A 19064-nucleotide genomic window follows, 5' to 3' on the forward strand; every position below is an offset into this window, starting at 1 on the left:
TCCTCTAGCCAAGTGTCATAAATATAAAGGGAAGGGTAACCACCTTTCTGTATACAGTGCTATAAAATCCCTCCTGGCCAGAGGCAAAACCCTTTCACCTGTTAAGGGTTAAGAAACTAAGATAACCTCGCTGGCACCTGACCAAAATTACCAATGAGGAGACAAGATACTTTCAAAGCTGCGGGGGGTGGGAGGGTCTGTCTGTCTGTGGGATGCTTTTGCCTGGAACAGATCAGGAATGCAGCTCAGAACTCCTGTAAAAAGTTAGTAAATAATCTAGCTAGAAATGCGTTAGATTTCCTTTTGTTAAATGGCTGCTAAAATAGGCTGTGCTGAATGGAATGTATATTCCTGCTTTTGTGTCTTTTTATAACTTAAGGTTTTGCCTAGAGGGATTCTCTGTGTTTTGAATCTGATTACCCTGTAAGGTATTTACCATCCTGATTTTACAGAGGTGATTCTTTTATTTTGTCTTTAATTAAAATTCTTCTTTTAAGAACCTGATTGCTTTTTCATTGTTCTTAAGATCCAAGGGTTTGGGTCTGTGTTCACCTATGCAAATTGGTGAGGATTTTTATGAAGCCTTCCTCAGGAAAGGGGTGTAGGGCTTGGGGGGATATTTTGGGGGGAAGACGTCTCCAAGTGGGCTCTTTCCCTGTTCTTTGTTTAACACGCTTGGTGGTGGCAGCATAGGGTTCAAGGACAAGGCAAAGTTTGTACCTTGAGGAAGTTTTTAACCTAAGCTGGTAAGAATAAGCTTAGGGGGTCTTTCATGCAGGTCCCCACATCTGTACCCTAGAGTTCAGAGTGGGGAAGGAACCTTGACACCAAGTCACAGTCTAAAATGGATGAACCCCTTCCTGGGTAACACATGGTTGGCCCTCAACCAGGGTTTTCAGTCCCAACCCCAGGCCTGTTTAAATTCCAGGCTCTTTCTCAGGCTTTTAGCCAAGAGTCTTGTTCCCTTTTCAGGACTCAGGCCACTTTCCCACTGACTGACTGGGGGACCGGAGCCCATCCACTACTCTGGGTCCCAACCCAGAGACCCTGTCAACAGCAACCATGTGATGGCTCCCTTAATAGTTGCTACTGCTGCATTGCCTGTGCTGCTTCCCACTCAATCCCATCACCTTCACACATTACTTTAGGATTACAATCCTTGGTTCTCTTTGTCTGTTTCCTGCTTGAGCAGGGTCTCCTGCAGGCCTATTTCCTGGCGAGTGTCACAGTCTTCCAGCCCTTCCGGTCTCAGACAGCAACTGACCTGCTTAGCCCCTGCAGCTCCTTTTATCTGAGTCCGCAGGGCTTTGATTGGCTGCTTCTGTGCAGACTCTCTAGGCAGACTCTCTAGAGGGCCAGCCATCCTTCCTGGGGGCAGGGTGTGGTAAGACTATGGGACCTCCAACAGGGGGCTTCAAAGGGCCGGTACACCCTGTCACATGTATACAAAGGCAGAATTAGAGCCTAATATTGTGCAGTTAGAAATATTCCAACAGGAATCCATTTAAAGTGCTATACAGAATGTTCCTAGTTATTTTTGGTAAACAGTAAACTTAGTATGTGTAAATATTGTTGCTGTTTCTATAACACATTCAAATGAGAATTATTTAACACTTTGTATTTACAGCAAATACAACACAGTACAGCAAAGATAATATTCAGCATGTGCTAAAAATGAAAAAGTATTTAAGAGTCTCATATTTGTAGCTAGGAAGAAACCTTCTGAAAAGGTCATATTTTTCAAAAAATGCCCCAGTCTACAGTTTGATTACACCATATTGACTTTGACAGTTCTTAAGAGGAAATTGTACCAAGGCAGGCAAGCAAAAGCACTAAATAAAGTATTAATAATACTTAGCACTAACATAATGTCTTTCATCTGAGGAGCACAAATTGATTCACAGAAATGAAGTGAGTGTAGAAATGGAAACTGAGGCAGCTTTTCCAAAATTACAGGCTGAGTCAGTGGCATAGCCAAGGACACATCCAGATCCCCACTGCAAGTCAGCTGATGGAATGATGACACAAAGCCTCCTCCCTAACATTCATTGAGGTAGAAAATGTATTCCTGATGAATATATTGAACCAGCCAAATCTCTAGTGGAAAACCATTGTATCTGATGGACTTTCATTGGGATAAATTTAGGCCAGTATCACTACAATATTTGTGTCATAAAGTATGTTTTCATTTCACTTACTCATATCCGATTTACCCTGCAAAGACAGTAAAAATTCAGTATGAAAAATAAACAATGAATTGGAATTGAGCATCTTAATTTTCAAGGAGTGAAACACTAAGGGCTATTTTTATGTTTCTTGATGAATAAAATGGAAATCACATCTAGTAAAATATGTAAGTTTCGCTCAAGCAAAATGAGTTACTGAGCCCTATTTGCAGACAAATAACCCATTTCAACCCAAACATTGTAGCTTGTAAGGAGCAGAATAACAAAGATTTTAACATTCTGTTTTGTAGCGGTCATTGTTTTGATCCAAAAATGTGTGTTTCCAATTTTGCATAAGTGAATACTTCTTGGTTATGACCTTTACACAAAAATCAATATATGTGACGTGGATGAACTTCTTTCCAGAAAGGAGACAAACAAATCGTCTGGGACTGTATCCTATTGTGCAATCCAGCAGAAAAACAGTCATGAGATGTTACAATGGGCAGTGATCCAGGATGCTGCTTTGCCCTTTTACCTGTTGCACTGCATGTGCAGCAAAATATGGAAGGGCTGTTTTTAAAGTAGAACCTGCTTTTAACTGCTGACCGTCAGATAATCCATAAATGGGAGACTATATCCAGGTCTATTTATTCCCTTTAAGACTATCCTTTACTGGCAAAATGAAGGGTTTGACTTTGTGCCCTATGACTTTTATGCTAAGTAGCAGCATGAAGTAACAGTACACATCTCTTCATCTATTACAAGTGAGTGTACATATAGGGTAGATCTCGACTGGCCATTGAGAACTGCTGACTATCTCCCCTTGCTCCCTGTGCAAGCCAGTCAATCAGAAGTATTGGGGCGATCAGAAAGGCAGTCAGGTTTTGCATTTGATGCTTAAGGGTATGTCTACACTTCAAAGAGTAGCCCACAGTGCAAAGTTTTAAAGCCCAGATCACTTAACTTGGGCTCCAGGGATCAAGCCATGCGGCTAAAAATAGCAGTGTAGATGTTCCTGCTTGGACTGGAGCTCAGGCTCCAAGGTCCTTCCCCCTCACCAGGTTTCAGAAAAACATTTTCCATTTCCAGGCAATATTATTAATATTAGTCCACCACTCTCTAGAGTACAAGCAAAAAACCCCTGCAACACAATTTTCTCCCCCTTTCAGGGTCCAAAAAGGGTCATCCAGCCTCCCCGCTGAGTGAAAAGAACAGTTACTTATCTATGGTAACCATAATTCCTAGAAATGTTATCAGGGTGGTGGACCCCACTACAAGGCTATGTCTACATTGCAATTAACAACTTGTGGCTGGACCGTGCCAGCTGACTCAAGCTCATGGGGTTTAGGCTAAGGAGCTGTTTTACTGCACTCTAGACATGCTGGTTCAGGCTGAAGTCCAAGCTCTGTGACCCTTCCACTTTTCAGGGTCCTAGAGCCTGGACCCCTCTCTGAGCAAGAACATCTATACCATTATTAAACAGCCCCTTAGCTCGAGCCCATAAGCCCGATTCAGCTAGCAAGGGCCAGTCATGGGTGTTAAACTGCAGTGCAGACAAACCTTAAGTGTCTCATGTGTGAGATCAGCATCTTTTAAATAGCAGTGTCCCTTGGGCCATGCCTGCACCAGGCATGTTTTTAATGCTCCTCTCTCCAAAGGCATAAAGTGCGGAGTGGCTGCAATTATCCCTCAGTTCTCTTGCTAAATCATAATCCCAGATATAGGATTGAAGGTGGAATCCACACTGATTACATCTCAAACAACCACAATTATTACAAGGTAAGTAACCATTCTTTCTTCTTTGACTATATATCCACGGTGAATCTCACTGTAGGTGACCGGCAAGCAGTGTCCCATCTGGAAGATGGAACTGAGGAGTTCTGACTGACCTAATTGAACGGTGATTGTAACACTGCCTTCTCAAACTTGGCATCTGACCTAGCAGCTAGTTCAAGAGCGTAGTGCTTAATGGACACCAAGGAGTTACCTGCATAGCAACCTTACAGCTTTCTAATATGAATATGCTCCTGGAATAGGCAGCGGATGTAGCTTATGCTCTCGAGGAGTGAGATTTAACATATGGAGGGAGAGGCATCTCATCCATCTGGTAGTAGATTGATATTCACTATGTGATCCTTTTATACATCCTCTGGGAGGAGAGAGCTTGAATGTTCAAAGCACAAGAGATGATCACAAAAAGAGGAGTGCCAGATTGAAGGGTTTTTTTTAATCAACATAGTATAATAAAACTCCTGAAACACGCAGAATGTGGAGATTCTTCTCCCTCATTGTGGCATGGGCTTTGGTGAAGAATACAGGTAAGTAGATAGACTGGTTCAAATTAAATTCTGAAACCACTTTACGGATAAAAATTGGATGAGGTCTCAGCTCTGCTAGCTGATGAGATGGCACCTAAGAAGACTGTCTTGAGTGTAACGTGGTGTAGGTAGCATTCCAAAATGAAATGGCTGGAATGGACAGCATTGAGATTCCATGCAAGCAGTGCTCTCTGAAACGTGGTAAGTATGCAACAACCTCTTCAAGAATTTTGATATCATGGTGTCATAAATATAAAGGGAAGGGTAACCACCTTTCTGTATACAGTGCTATAAAATCCCTCCTGGCCAGAGGCAAAACGCTTTCACCTGTAAAGGGTTAAGAAGCTAGGATAACCTCGCTGGCACCTGACCAAAATGACCAATGAGGAGACAAGATATTTTCAAAGCTGGAGGGGGTGGGGAGGAACAAAGGGTCTGTCTGTCTGTGTGATGTGTTTGCCAGGAACAGAACAGGAATGGAGTCCTAGAACTTGTTAGTAAATAATCTAGCTAGAAATGTGTTAGATTTCCTTTTGTTTAAATGGCTGGTAAATAAACTGTGCTGAATGGAATGTGTCTTTGTGTCTTTTTGTAACTTAAAGTTTTGCCTAGAGGGATTCTCTATGTTTTGAATCTGATTACTCTGTAAGGTATTTACCATCCTGATTTTACAGAGGTGATTCTTTTATTTTGTCTTTAATTAAAATTCTTCTTTTAAGAACCTGATTGCTTTTTCATTGTTCTTAAGATCCAAGGGTTTGGGTCTGTGTTCACCTATGCAAATTGGTGAGGATTTTTATGAAGCCTTCCTCAGGAAAGGGGTGTAGGGCTTGGGGGGATATTTTGGGGGGAAGGCGTCTCCAAGTGGGCTCTTTCCCTGTTCTTTGTTTAACACGCTTGGTGGTGGCAGCATAGGGTTCAAGGACAAGGCAAAGTTTGCACCTTGAGGAAGTTTTTAACCTAAGCTGGTAAGAATAAGCTTAGGGGGTCTTTCATGCAGGTCCCCACATCTGTACCCTAGAGTTCAGAGTGGGGAAGGAACCTTGACACATGGGATGCATGAAGAGTAAAAAGAACTGATCAGGTGGATTCCATGCAGAGATTATTGCAAGGTGGACTTGATGGAACTGAATGAAAGCCCAGATGCAGATACAAATTTTGTATCACTGGAGGGCTCTTAATATAGCATCTCAAAGGCGGGGAAGCAGCTGTCTGCAGCTCACAGTCTATGAGATTGCTTCCCTGCCTTCCAGATCCTATGTTCCCTCTCCCCACCTTACTTACTTTGCAGAAGCAGCTACCTCCATCTACAGCTGACCTGACATGGCAATACTGAAGTCGGGAGAGGTTTCCTAAATAGCTTGGCTGCTTAAACCATGGTGATAGGAGTATGGAGGATTTTGCTGCTCGTCTTGATCTATCACCTTCCCTTTCTCTGTATATGGGGGGAGAGGAAATATAGCCTGCTTCCCTGCCTTCAAGATCCTATATTCCCTTTCCCCCACCTGTATACATATTGGTATGTCTGGTTTGGTTGGGGATGGACAGTCCATTTCTAAACACTGAGACCCTGAAGGAGGAGTCTCTGGTCTACTCCCAAGATTCCCTACTGGATGTTGGTGAGAAGGTATGCCCTGCTAATAGGGATGCTGAATAGATTTGTCCAGGGATGGTGCTGATATATGATATTGGTGGTGGAAGGAAAGGTGCATGCATTGGTACTGATGAAGATCTCAGTATCAAAGACATTGCCACAGAGGATATTACTTCCTCTGCTGGTACCATGAGTGATTCTGTTGCTGGTGCCAATATAGGTACTGGAGTGAACAGTGCCAATGTCGTTGCTGGGCTTGTGTATTTTTATGCTGATCTTTGGCCACTCTAAGTGGTTAGTGGTCTCCTCCCTGGAGGGCTGGTATTTTGACCTCTCCTTATGGGAGGACATAAAGCAGTGCCTGGAGTCATGCCTATCTCTATTCTGGACTTCCCTGCCTCTGTGAGGAGGTGGTACAGGTCTTTGGTCCCCAAGGCTGTAAGTACCAGGGGTGACTTCAATTCCAAGACTTTACTCAACAGTGATTTCTTTTTGGTACCACTCTCCTTGTGTGCTGGTTGTTAAGGATACTTGCACAGGAAGACTTTCCGATTATGTCTTTTTCCTCTGGGTTTGACGTAACTCTCACGGATTTTCCCAAAAGGTGAAGCTTGAAGTGGGCATCTTGGGATTTCTATTGTCTGTGCTGAGAACAAATTGCACATTGAGCACTTGTTCAGCGTATGCAACTCACCGAGACAGAATGGACAGCAGCTATAGTAGTTGGTGAGCAGGATTACGTAATTGCAAAATGGACAAGACTTAAAGCCTTTGAGTTCACCATCACGTGAGGACAAGGGACCAGGGTAGTAAGAAAACACAAGGAGAATTTTGTTTGTTTGTTTTTATCATTTAAATGGAAAGGGATAGAGAAACTAATAAGAGGAATTAATTTTGATCAAAGGGTTTCTGTCTTGTTGCTAAGGTAGGAGCATGAGGATGTGCATGGCACAAGCAAGGCCTAACAGACATTGCTAATCAAAAGATTCCAGTCTTGTGCATGAGACACATTCATACCTACTGTGGGATCTACTCTAACAAATACTCAAAGAAGGATTTTCTTCCCCATCCGCAGATTCACCTTTTCTTCTTCTTTTAGATCTAGCAGCTTGGCCCTGTTGCTTAAATTAACCTCAGCTGAATCAATTATCCAGCTATTTATTCTCTGCTGGGTCCACTCCCTATCCTGCAGAACTGATACAGAAAGTGCACTCTATGCACAGCTAAGAGATTCTTAAAAACTACACAGGTAGCACGTCCCATTGCAAGCACTCATCAAATCCACTTTCTCTGTGTTTTGCCAATTATGATGACAAAGTAAGTTTTTACTCTTTTTCACTCCTGTTAGGGCAGCAGGGCCAACATAGCTATGGGAGATGGAGATGGATTCCATTCTGGCTTGTGCATCACCAGTAGAATTGTTAACTTGGTTTCAACTGCAGAATTTTTATGTTGGTGCTGCATAAGCCACAAAGAAAACACCTTGAGATTCAGTTGAGTTTGTAATGGTTGCAAATAGGAAAAACAAACAAACATCTTTTTTACCTGTTAACTGAATAGATTTGAGATGGAAGGCATTGAAAGGTGGTAAATATGGAATCCTATTGTGCCATGTACATAGTCACTCTTTCGAGTAGCATTGCACTTTAACTATGTAATTACTATTATTTTATGTTAGCAGGCTTTTATCCCCGTTTTGACTTCAGCCTCCCAGTATACAGTAAAGATAGCTATCAAACAGAACAGGCTAAGAAAAGAAAACATCTGAATGGCAGTTCTTTACAAAACAGACTGATTTATAATAAGCAAGTTACTGGTCAGGGCAGAATAATATTTCAAAAAACTGGACTGTATTACAAAACATATCTTCAAACATCCATTTCTGTTGGATTATTGCTGAGAGATACTAATTGTATCTAGAAACTAGACTAATTTACAAACATTCATAAAATAGTGAAAAAGTCACATGCTTTAGAAACTTGATACATTATCATGCTTCTTGACTAAAAACAATATGAATACAATAGCAAATGAAGGACATTGTTAACATAGTTTAGTAATGTTTACAGTGCTTGTTCTTCTGTTTTATCTGACTCTTCATGCTTCTTCTCATTTGTCTCTGCTGATTTTTTAGCTTCAGGTTGAATCCATGGAGGGCTGTGCAACTTCTGTTAACCAACACAATGGGGAAAACAGAATCAATGTAAGTATTATAATATTATGGAATGTTACACAGATGAATAGTGGGATACTAAATAAAAAAGGTCATCTTTCTCATCAAGAAACACAGGCCTTGATTTTGATCTCATTTTAAATCAATCCTGATTTAAATCAAGAGTTACTGAACTGAGGAGTAAGTGAGAGGAGAATCAGGCCAACAATCTGTGGTCATCATATTACACTGGAATACAAGGAATCAACACTGAATGCTTAAAGTGCCATAGGAATAATGTGGGCACAGCTGTATTTATTTTTGCTAGTCTTTGTACTGCTTTTGAAATAACTATAGTATGTCTGCTGAGTGCACATATACATGCATGATACATGTATATGTATACACATATGTAGATTAACTCTCTATATAGAGTTAATCTACATTCCATGAAACCTGTAGAATTTTTCTCAAAATACCAAAATTTTGATTGTAGAAACAATTGTATGAAATCAATTGCTCGCCTTTTATAGATTTATTATTAGAGGATACTGCTAGGAAGATTTCAAACAACAGAATATCCTTCAACTGGTTTCTGATTGTCTGGTTCAGAATTCTGGTCTCTGCTAGAAGAGGTCCTAGCCATTTTGTTGACTAGGGTGAAAAAAAAATGTTGATGCTCCCCCCACACCCTAAGTGGCAGAGGGGGAAAAAAACCAGCTGGTTAATCAGTGGTACAAAAATGGCTGGAGAATTAGAATGGAGCAAACCAGCTGAGCTGCCCAGAGGTACGGCACTTCCCCTCTCGGCTACAGAATATCTATGTAACTGTATTTTTATTGAACCAACAGATGAAGGGGAAGCAGAGTTTCACCAAATCATAGTTAAATCACACCTGGAGTTGCAGCTAGCGAGGGATGTTAAGAGTAACAAGAAGGGTTTCTTCAGGTATGTTGGCAACAAGAAGAAAGCCAAGGAAAGTGTGGGCTCCTTACTGGATGATGGAGGCAACCTAGTGACAGAGGATGTGGAAAAAGCTAATGTACTCAATGCTTTTTTTGCCTCTGTCTTCACGAACAAGGTCAGCTCCCAGACTACTGCACTGGGCAGCACTGCATGGGGAGGAGGTGGCCAGCCCTCTGTGAAGGAAGAAGTGGTTCGGGACTATTTAGAAAAACTGGACGTGCACAAGTCCATGGGGCTGGATGCGTTGCATCCGAGAGTGCTAAAGGAATTGGTGGATGTGATTGCAGAGCCATTGGCCATTATCTTTGAAAACTCATGGCGATCCGGGGAAGTCCCGGACGACTGGAAAAAGGCTAATGTAGTGCCAATCTTTAAAAAAGGGAAGAAGGAGGATCCTGGGAACTACAGGCCAGTCAGCCTCACCTCAGTCCCCGGAAAAGTCATGGAGCATGTCCTCAAGGAATCAATTCTCAAGCACTTAGATGAGAGGAAAGTGATCAGGAACAGTCAGCATGGATTCACCAAGAGAAAGTCATGCCTGACTAATCTAATTGCCTTCTATGACGAGATAACTAGTTCTGTGGATGAAGGGAAAGCAGTGGACGTGTTATTCCTCGACTTTAGCAAAGCTTCTGACACGATCTCCCACAGTATTCTTGTCAGCAAGTTAAAGAAGTATGGACTGGATGAATGGACTATAAGGTGGGTAGAAAGTTGGCTAGATTGTCGGGCTCAACAGGTAGCGATCAATGGCTCCATGTCTAGTTAGCAGCCGGTATCTAGCGGAGTGCCCCAACGGTCGGTCCTGGGGCCGGTTTTGTTCAATATCTTCATTAATGATCTGGAGGATGGTGTGGATTGCACCCTCAGCAAGTTTGCGGATGAAACTAAACTGGGAGGAGTGGTAGATACGCTGGAGGGTAGGGATAGGATACAGAGGGACCTAGACAAATTGGAGGATTGGGCCAAAAGAAATCTGATGAGGTTCAACAAGGACAAGTGCAGAGTCCAGCACTTAGGATGGAAGAATCCAATGCACCGCTACAGACTAGGGACCGAATGGCTCGGCAGCAGTTCTGCAGAGAAGGACCTAGGGGTGACAGTGGACAAGAAGCTGATATGAGTCAACAGTGTGCCCTTGTTGCCAAGAAGGCCAATGGCATTTTGGGGTGTATAAGTAGGGGCATTGCCAGCAGTTCGAGGGACGTGATCGTTCCCCTCTATTCGACATTGGTGAGGCCTCATCTGGAGTACTGTGTCCAGTTTTGGGCCCCACACTACAAGAAGGATGTGGAGAAATTGGAAAGAGTCCAGTGAAGGGCAACAAAAATGATTCGGGGTCTGGAACACATGACTTATGAGGAGAGGCTGAGGGAGCTGGGATTGTTTAGTTTGCAGAAGAGAAGAATGAGGGGGGATTTGATAGCTGCTTTCAACTACCTGAGAGGTGGTTGCAAAGAGGATGTTTCTAGACTATTCTCAGTGGTAGAAGATGACAGGACAAGGAGTAATGGTCTCAAGTTGCAGTGGGGGAGGTTTAGGTTGGATATTAGGAAAAACTTTTTCACTAGGAGGGTGGTGAAACACTGGAATGCTTTACCTAGGGAGGTGGTGGAATCCCCTTCCTTAGACGTTTTTAAGGTCACGCTTGACAAAGCCCTGGCTGGGATGATTTAGTTGGGATTGGTCCTGCTCTGGGCAGGGGGTTGGATTAGATGACCTCCAGAGGTCCCTTCCAACTCTGATATTCTATGATAGTTATACACAGGGTTTGGAAATTGTTCTCTCCCCTCCCCCCCAAAAAGGAACACTGAGTTTATAAGAATGGCCTAGCTGATTATTAAGGCAGTCAAGTTCTTTAAGTATTGAAATAGTTCCTAACAGAAGGCCATCTCAAACCACCAACTTCAATCAAGTGGAGCGGAAGTCTTCATTTTGATTAATGAGGAACTACCTAGAAATCACTGACTTAGAATAAGCAGATATAGTTCAAGGAATTTTTCATTTGATAAAGACACTTTTATAAAAGGGCTCAATTACTCAAAGACAGAAGTACCTGAAAGCTAGGATCTGTTTCTGCCACCTTGAGGTGAGGAGATGTTGAATTATTGTGCTTCCCCAAACAAGTCTTGCCAACCTGCAAATACAATCATTGAAACCATATCAGTGTTACAAAGGTTTTGGGAAAAAAATCAGTGATTCTTCTTTCCTTCAGTAGATGGGATTGACATTTATATAGCCCTTTTTATGTTCAAAGCTCTTTACTAACATTCTCCAATTTATCCTCACAACAGCACCGTGGGGCAGGTAGATAAGTAATTACAATTCCTATATTACAGATGAGGAAACTGTGGCAGAGAATTTAAGTAGCTTGGTCAATACCACAGAGAGAGTTGGAGTAAAAATTGGAATTAAGATTCAGGACTTCTCGATTTCCATTCCTTTACCTAAACCACTGGGTCATCAGTAGGACAATGGAATTGATCAACAGATTGAGTGGGAGGAGGGCACCTTGCTCTCTAAGTACAGAAAGTGCATTATGTCCAGCTCTTTAGATGAACATGAGGTGAGAGGGACAAATCAGCAAAGTTTCTGGAAAGGAAAGCTGTGCCTTTGTTATCTATTAAAAATCCTTTGAGCATGTCAATAGAATAGTGAATAAAACAGCATTGGTTGATATCATTTATTTGAAGTTCTTAAAGACTTTCTTACTAAAAGGAAACAACATAGTCATAGACTGAGAGGTAAAGTTCTGTTATAGATCAAGGACTCTCTCATAGACAGAAAGCAGAGTAGAAATATTCACTCAATTTTCTACACGTCAAAAGTCTAACCTATAGTCTAGCCTGTTAAGACTGGCATTTATTATATTTATTCATGAGATGGAAAGGAAGTACAGTGGTGTATAATTGTTCAGGTTAGTCTAGGGAAAACCTTGAGAAGTTTAAGAAACACCTAACAAAGCTAGGTGAATGGGTAGTGTGATGACAAATGAAATTTACTAAAGGGGCATAAAAAAACCCCCAAAACTAACTAACAAACAAAATATTAAGTTGTGTTTAAAAATAGTAGACAATAATACTAAATAATTATTAGACAATTTTATAATTGACAGTTTGCCGTCACCTACAAGACTGAAATGTTTTGGTCATTTTGTCTCAGAAAAGAGACAACAGAAATAGAAAGGATCCAGTGACAAAAGTTAGTAGAGGCTTGGAAAAGCATTTAAATTGGGAAAGATTAACTGTAGGGAAAGGAATGGTTTAGAGCAGAGACAAGTAATGGAGGCATGATTAGGATTAATAATTGTTTTTTATAAGGGACCAATCCTTCATGCTTCATCTTACAAGCCAGCCATTAACTGATGTGGTTCTGGGGATAGGAAGAAATTTCCCCTATGGGCATGATATTCCAGCAAGTGTAGACCCGCTCCAGAGCTCCATGGCCCAACTGACTCTGTTCCTGCAGAACACTACTGGAAACCAGTGAGAAGAGGCATGTAGGTAGTCGCTGAGGAGCTTTCCAGTCCTGTCTCCCAGAAGCAGACTCCAAGATTCCACCTTCCTCAGCCCACCTATAGGCCTCATCCAAAGCCCACTGAAACACGACTCCCATTGATTTCAATAGGCTTGGGATCAATCCTATCATAGTAGAGTGATCATGATTGACATCAGGGGAAGCAGAGCCTCCTCTGATATCCCTGTTTCTCCCCACTGAGAGATAGTCAATACATTGAAGGGGTTCCTCTATGTGGGCAAACTACGGCCCGCAGGTTGCAAAATGGTATGGAGGGCCAGGTAGGGAAGGCTGTGCCTCTGCAAACAGCCTGGCCCCCACCCCCTCCAACTTCCCACCCCCTGACTGCTCCCCTCAGAACCCCAACCCATCCAACCCCCCCTGCGCCTTGTCTCCTGACTGTCCCCTCCCGCGATCCCTCGCCCTAATCGCCCCCTGGGATCGCACCCCCTATCCAATGCCCACTGCTCCCTGTCCCCTGACTGCCCCAACCCCTATCCACACCCCCACACCCTGACAGGCCCCCAACCCATCCAACCCCCCCCACTCCTTGTCCCCTGACTACCCCCTCCCAGGACCCCCATCTCTAACTGCTCCCCCCAGGACCCCACCCCCTATCCAGCCCCCCCGCTCCCTGTCTCCTGACTGCCCCCCCAAACCTCCGTCCCATCCAACTGCCCCCTGACGACACCCTGCCCCTTATCCAACCCCGCCTCCCACCCGCCCCCTTACCATGCCGCTCAGAGCAGCAGGACAGGCTTATTGGAAAGCCTAGGAGATGGGTGGGCGCAAGCCGCGCTGCCCGTGCGGCTGTGAACAAGAGGGGCAGCGAGGGACGCCAAAAAATTTGCCCATCCCTGCTCTAGGCACTTTCTCTTCAAAAAGCACCAGAGCCTGACAGCTCTAAACAGCTTTGTTAGCTAGGAATGAGGTCTACGGGTGTAACTGGTACAACTGGTACAATTTGATAAAACAATCACTTATCACTTTGTTTAATTATAATTTAATCTTCAGCTGCCTCTAGTGCATAAGGACTAGTTTTGAAGGACAGCAAACTATCTGTAGGGCCAGATTCTCCGCTGGTGTAAATTAGCATACCATAGCGATGCCAATTTATTCCAGCTGATGATTTCCCTTTCAAGCTCGGAAAAGGGAGTAACCTGCTGTTTTGATAGAGAAGAACTGAAATAGATAATAAAATTCATCATAATTTCATATCAGAATACTTGTTAAATGGGCCGTAACTAAAATCAATTTTATTCAAATTTTGGGTAAGATTTTCTTTTTTTGCTTTCAAGTAAATATGGCAATTTTCAAGACAAACCAATGTTCTTAGGTTTCAGAAGGGTAAAAATAGGGTTTAAAATGAAACCTGTTTGCAACCTTACCTAAGGTGTCATGAACGCTGTTTCTTCATAGTGCCAAAGCCCGATAAAACATTGTGTCTAGTATAATGTGTATGTATAACTCTGTTAATATAGGATAGATGCACTGGAGATATGAATAATTTACAGGACCATATTGCTATAAAATACCTTGAGTCATGGCATAGCTGCCATTATTTCCACTGGAATTGCAATGCAATTTACTGTGTTTTTATTGCAATGCACCACACCATATATCATGGTAACTCAGTGAAAGAATAAGGCAAGCCTCCAAAAATTTATAGGTGGTTTTTTTTAATTAGCTGCTGTATGATATACCAAATGTATTTAACAAATGCTAAACACATTTTTTTAAGTTACAAAGACTGAACATGATATTATGGGCTTTAGAGTATTTTACTGGATCTTATGCATTCATTTTTCAGCAGGTATATATAGCAGAATATTACTTCTCAGGAACCTTAACAATAAAGATATAAATTAATATACATATAAACATATTAACTCACTAAGACTTTGATACAAATAGCTTTGGGAAACTAAGGTGGGCAAGGATAAAGAATGTAGAGATCTACTCCTCTACGGGTTAAGCAGTAATCTGTCTTTGTGAATGCACATGAAAGGACAGGGATGTGTGCTAGGAGACTTCCTTCCCTGCAACACCCACCTTTCTCTATTAAGCCAATAGAATGGTGGACCAAAATATTAATCCCTGTGAGCAAGGACTCCTCAGTCCTTTCTCTGCCAACAAGTAAATCATAGAGAAAGAGGTGGGTAGGAGGTAAAGTCATATTTCCTTGCACGTGTCCCATACCCCATCCTGCCATCCCCTTCTCCCCCATAGAGAAATAATCTTCACCTCATAATCTGCACACAGAACAACCATTGCCCATGAGAAGATGAATGAAAACACAGTTTGCAAGAATGTTAGCGGAAATGCAAATATAAACAGATGAAAACACAGCCAAATGTGAGGGGCAGTAGTGGGATGCATTCAAGGCAGTGAGAACTAAAAAGTTATCTCAGTTAATCCAGTGCAACTCCACTGACTTCAGTGTACCCAGTCTAAAGCTATGCCTACACTAAGAGCTAAGGGTGTGAGTCACTTACACATACCCATGATAGCTCAGTGAATATTCAGTGAGAGCTAGCACACATGTGTACATGAGTAGGGGAATCACACCCCCAGTATGTAGTGCAGACATAGCCTAACTGAGGGCAGGATTTGAGCTAAAATTGTGCCAAAAGAACTATACTCGTTTTTCAATTCTAATCCAACGCACAGTGTCTCCACTTGACAAATAAATCTTAACAGGAATAGCTCTTTTGCAAATCTGGGAAGGCTTAGCAGTGATATTGAATGGAAACCTTCCAGGATGGATAGAGGTGTTTCATATTCATGGTCCCCAAGTCTACTGGGGTCAATGCTCAATTTCAAATTTAGGCTGGTATCAGGGAAATGAGGTTGTGCAGGAGCTGTTTTGCCAGCTCTACATCATTGCAGGATCACTATATACTAGTGTGGTCCCCAGGGGAGGGAGCAGTACTACACAGGGTCTGGGCCTCTATCCCAGTCTTACTACACCTTATGATGATTTTGAGCTTGATAAATATATTTTTAAAATCCATTTACCTCCAGGAAAGACTTTCTGGGATTCATAGCATATGTTCGTCCTCTCCCTCAACCCAAACAGAGAAGTTCAGCAAGGTTATTAGGCTTATACGTGCAAAGAAAATAAACTCTGCATCACTAAGGGGAAAATTAAGGCAACTCCTTTAGTTTAGAAGTCCACTTCTCCTCCCTTAGTTAACATCCATTTGAGAGCCCAACAAGCTCAGCTTATGTTTTAAGGGCCAATGTAAAAAAAAACAGAGCTATATTCTTCATGTTTTTCTTATTGTTTGTGACAGATGAATAAAGAATGCGGATGTAAGAAGGGCAGCACAGATGAAAGAGATGGACGAGATTGTACACTTGGGAAACTATATTAGTAAGCAATGAAGATATGATTAAGCAGAGATGCTTTGATCCAGTTACAAATATTTGATGAACCATGGAAGCTGTTCTATGAAAGAGCAAAATTCTGGGATATTAAGAGACTCTAGTTAGTGTGACTAAAAATTGTGTTTTAATTTTAAGACTATGAAAAAATAACGATGCTTGCACCCCACTTTTCCAACATCCTCTTTTACTCTTGATATTTATTACAGCTCACTGTATTTAAGAACACAAAGTCTTCCTGATGGTGAAAAGGATCACAACATTCTGAAATTCTAAGTCCATGGTGTCAGCCAACCTATAACCATTGGCAGTTAGCAGGAGACCGCTCTGTGGCAGGTTATCCTGTAACAGCTCACTGCAAGATTTCTTGCACCTTCCTTTGAAACATCTGTTACTGGCCACCATCAGAGATAGGATTCTGGACTAGACGAACCACTGCTGTGATCCAGTACAGCAACTCAAGTTCCAGCTCCATATTACAGTATTATTGGTACAATGGGTACGTTACAAAAGAGATAGGTGCTGCACTTCTAAGAGGTGCTATTTCAGACAAAAGTCATGCCAGATACATATTTTACTAGTTTAGTTGACAATTCTCAATATGCTGCAATATGTGATGTTTTGGGATTTGGTTTATTATTATTATATTTTTCTGATAAAATGCAGACTTCATCAGCTTGGAAAATCTTTTGATCATCTCATTGATCGAGGTATTTATTATCCTGATCCAGTGACATATTTTAGGCAAGCTTGTGGCTCTAACTCACTGCTTGCATTTGAAGTGAGGGTAGTGATTAAGAGGGAATGTGGTCTGGTAGCTGTCCTTACTGTACTCTTTTGGAAAAATGCAGCATGCCTCCCCTACTCCATCACAGCTCTGCTTGCTTCAGTTCCTGGCCTCACACTTACCTACCCTCATTGAGAAATCTAATTCCCTGGTTCCTGACCCCAGGGAGTGCCTGCCCCTGTATAGAGGTGGGTGGGGAAGGGCCAGGCAAAGTCTAGACTAGGTGTGGCCTTGACAGAGTCTCCCCACTCCTGTCACTCTCCAGTTATTAACAAAATAGCTCTCACTACACTCCTTTGAGTTGGGTACCTAAATATTACTATCCACACATTGGAGAACAGGAATTGGAGACAGAAAGAGGCAGAGTCTGGATTAGAACTCAAGCCCCTCCTATCTTTAGCTCATTCCTCTAATCTACACAGCCTTTTGGTTGTGCAGCTGCAATTTTGTTACTCCTCCTCAAATTCAAACAGTAATGGAAGACACAGTCAGAGGTGATCTTTCTCTCTCTTTCCTGCACATGTCCTTCCCCTATTTGATAGGCGCTGAGTTACTCAATCTACAGATATTTTACTAATGAGTGAATTTTACAGATTAACTGTGGGCAAATCCTGAACTCCTTTACCCCACTTATAATCTGTCAAACTCTTGTTGACTTTAAAGTCTTTCTACTATAGTAAATTCTCTGATCCAGAATCTAATGGTAACAGATAATTTATTAACTGACTTGCATATGCTGTCCATTGATTTGGAGGCATTATGAAGGCCCCAATCCTTCAGGCCCCCGTATGTGCAGAGCTCTCATTGAAATCAGTGCAAGCTGCATATGCAGAGAGCTGCACACTGTCTGATCCCAAGACGAAAACTTCATGGGAAAAGATGATCAATCAAGTTCATTTATTTGCAGACTATTCTAACCTTATTTTTATTGCTTTATTTTTTCTATACTTTTCTGTTTCAATTGTATATTTTTCCACAGCATCTCATTACAATTTAGTCTTGACAGGAATTACAATTTTTATGACAGTGTGAGAATTCAGTTCTCTGGAAAAAAAAAAAAAAAAAGGTTATTATTTTTTCCTTCTAAACAACAGAACAATGCTTCCATGGGATGAATTTATTGGTGAGGAGGGCTCATTTCAAATTTTCCATGTGAAGATTAAGAAAAATATTAATGATCTCTTTATTTTTATTTGTAAAATAAAGTATCCGACGGTGCAATGCTTCTCGTGCCTAAAGCAATTCATTTTTATGTACTCTAAAGCACAAAGAATCTGGAATAATAAATATTAAAGCAGATAGACACTTAAGGCATGGTATAAGACAAAGTATTTATCCATCTTGATCAGTTTCATATGCAGTTTGATCAACAAAATATCTGCATGTGAGAATTCAATTGATGAAATATGCAGCTTGATCGGTGAAGTATGCAAAAATTTAACACCCATAGTATTCAGCTCACCCAGTGAATTATACAGCAGAGTTAGGGACATGCACTGCTGGCTGTATAAATTATGGAAGTGGATCACCCAGTATGCATCCTCATTAATTTTTTTTAATAGAATAGTAAAATTAGGCATGCCTCTTGACTATTAAACTGTACAGTTTGATCTACAAACTATGCAACAATGTGACTATGAAGGTAGTCATTTAAATCAGTGAAGCACGACTCTCAAAAAGAAAACTACATACTGTGTAGATGATCTAATCATGCAACTTGCTTATTAAGGTGGATCCATACTTGAATGGCTAGCCTATGCCACAACCTCCACACTGCATTTTTAGCATGCTAGCTAGAGCAGAGTTCGTTCATCTGTCTATTCAGACTGTGAGGCATGTTCCTAGCTGCAGTGTAGACAAACCCTTAGTGTTAAAGTACCACAGAGTGTCAGTGGAGTTTAGCTGGTGTAAAACTGATATCTATGAGATCAGAGTCTGATCTGGAATCTCCTGGTTTCACATTGCAGAGATAAAGTATATTTGGATTTTGGGTGGGTTTACAATCCCTGGATTTTCCTTGTGTTGTTGGTTCAAATGATCTGAAACTTTCAAAGACGAAGTAGGTAAAATCTGCTAAATTTCACCTGGTTTAATGCCAAAACTCTCTGAAAGGAGAAATTTAAATGATTTCAAGTCAAAATTATAAAGGGCCCAGATTTGCTCAAAAGTTCATCAT

At 41.6% G+C, this 19064-nt stretch overlaps 1 protein-coding gene across 4 annotated transcripts in view; it reads right to left on the reverse strand.

Moving 5' to 3' along the window:
• Window positions 1-1598: 1598 nt before the first annotated feature.
• Window positions 1599-19064, reverse strand: part of LUZP2 (leucine zipper protein 2) — a 329631-nt gene continuing 312165 nt past the window's right edge. The window contains exons 11-12 of one of the 4 annotated variants that reach the window (XM_007067922.4): window positions 11255-11335; window positions 1599-8248 (exon numbers count right to left, since the gene is read on the reverse strand). In XM_007067922.4, coding sequence (XP_007067984.2) covers window positions 8144-8248; window positions 11255-11335 — 186 coding nt within the window. In that variant the 3' untranslated portion in view covers window positions 1599-8143. Of the gene's footprint in view, window positions 8249-11254; window positions 11336-13877; window positions 17933-19064 lie in introns of those variants that run through there. The other 3 variants (XM_037899935.2, XM_043549073.1, XM_043549074.1) reach the window with 3 other exon arrangements.

This window comes from Chelonia mydas, chromosome 6 (genome assembly GCF_015237465.2).
Source record: "Chelonia mydas isolate rCheMyd1 chromosome 6, rCheMyd1.pri.v2, whole genome shotgun sequence".
NCBI classification, from domain to species: domain Eukaryota; kingdom Metazoa; phylum Chordata; order Testudines; family Cheloniidae; genus Chelonia; species Chelonia mydas.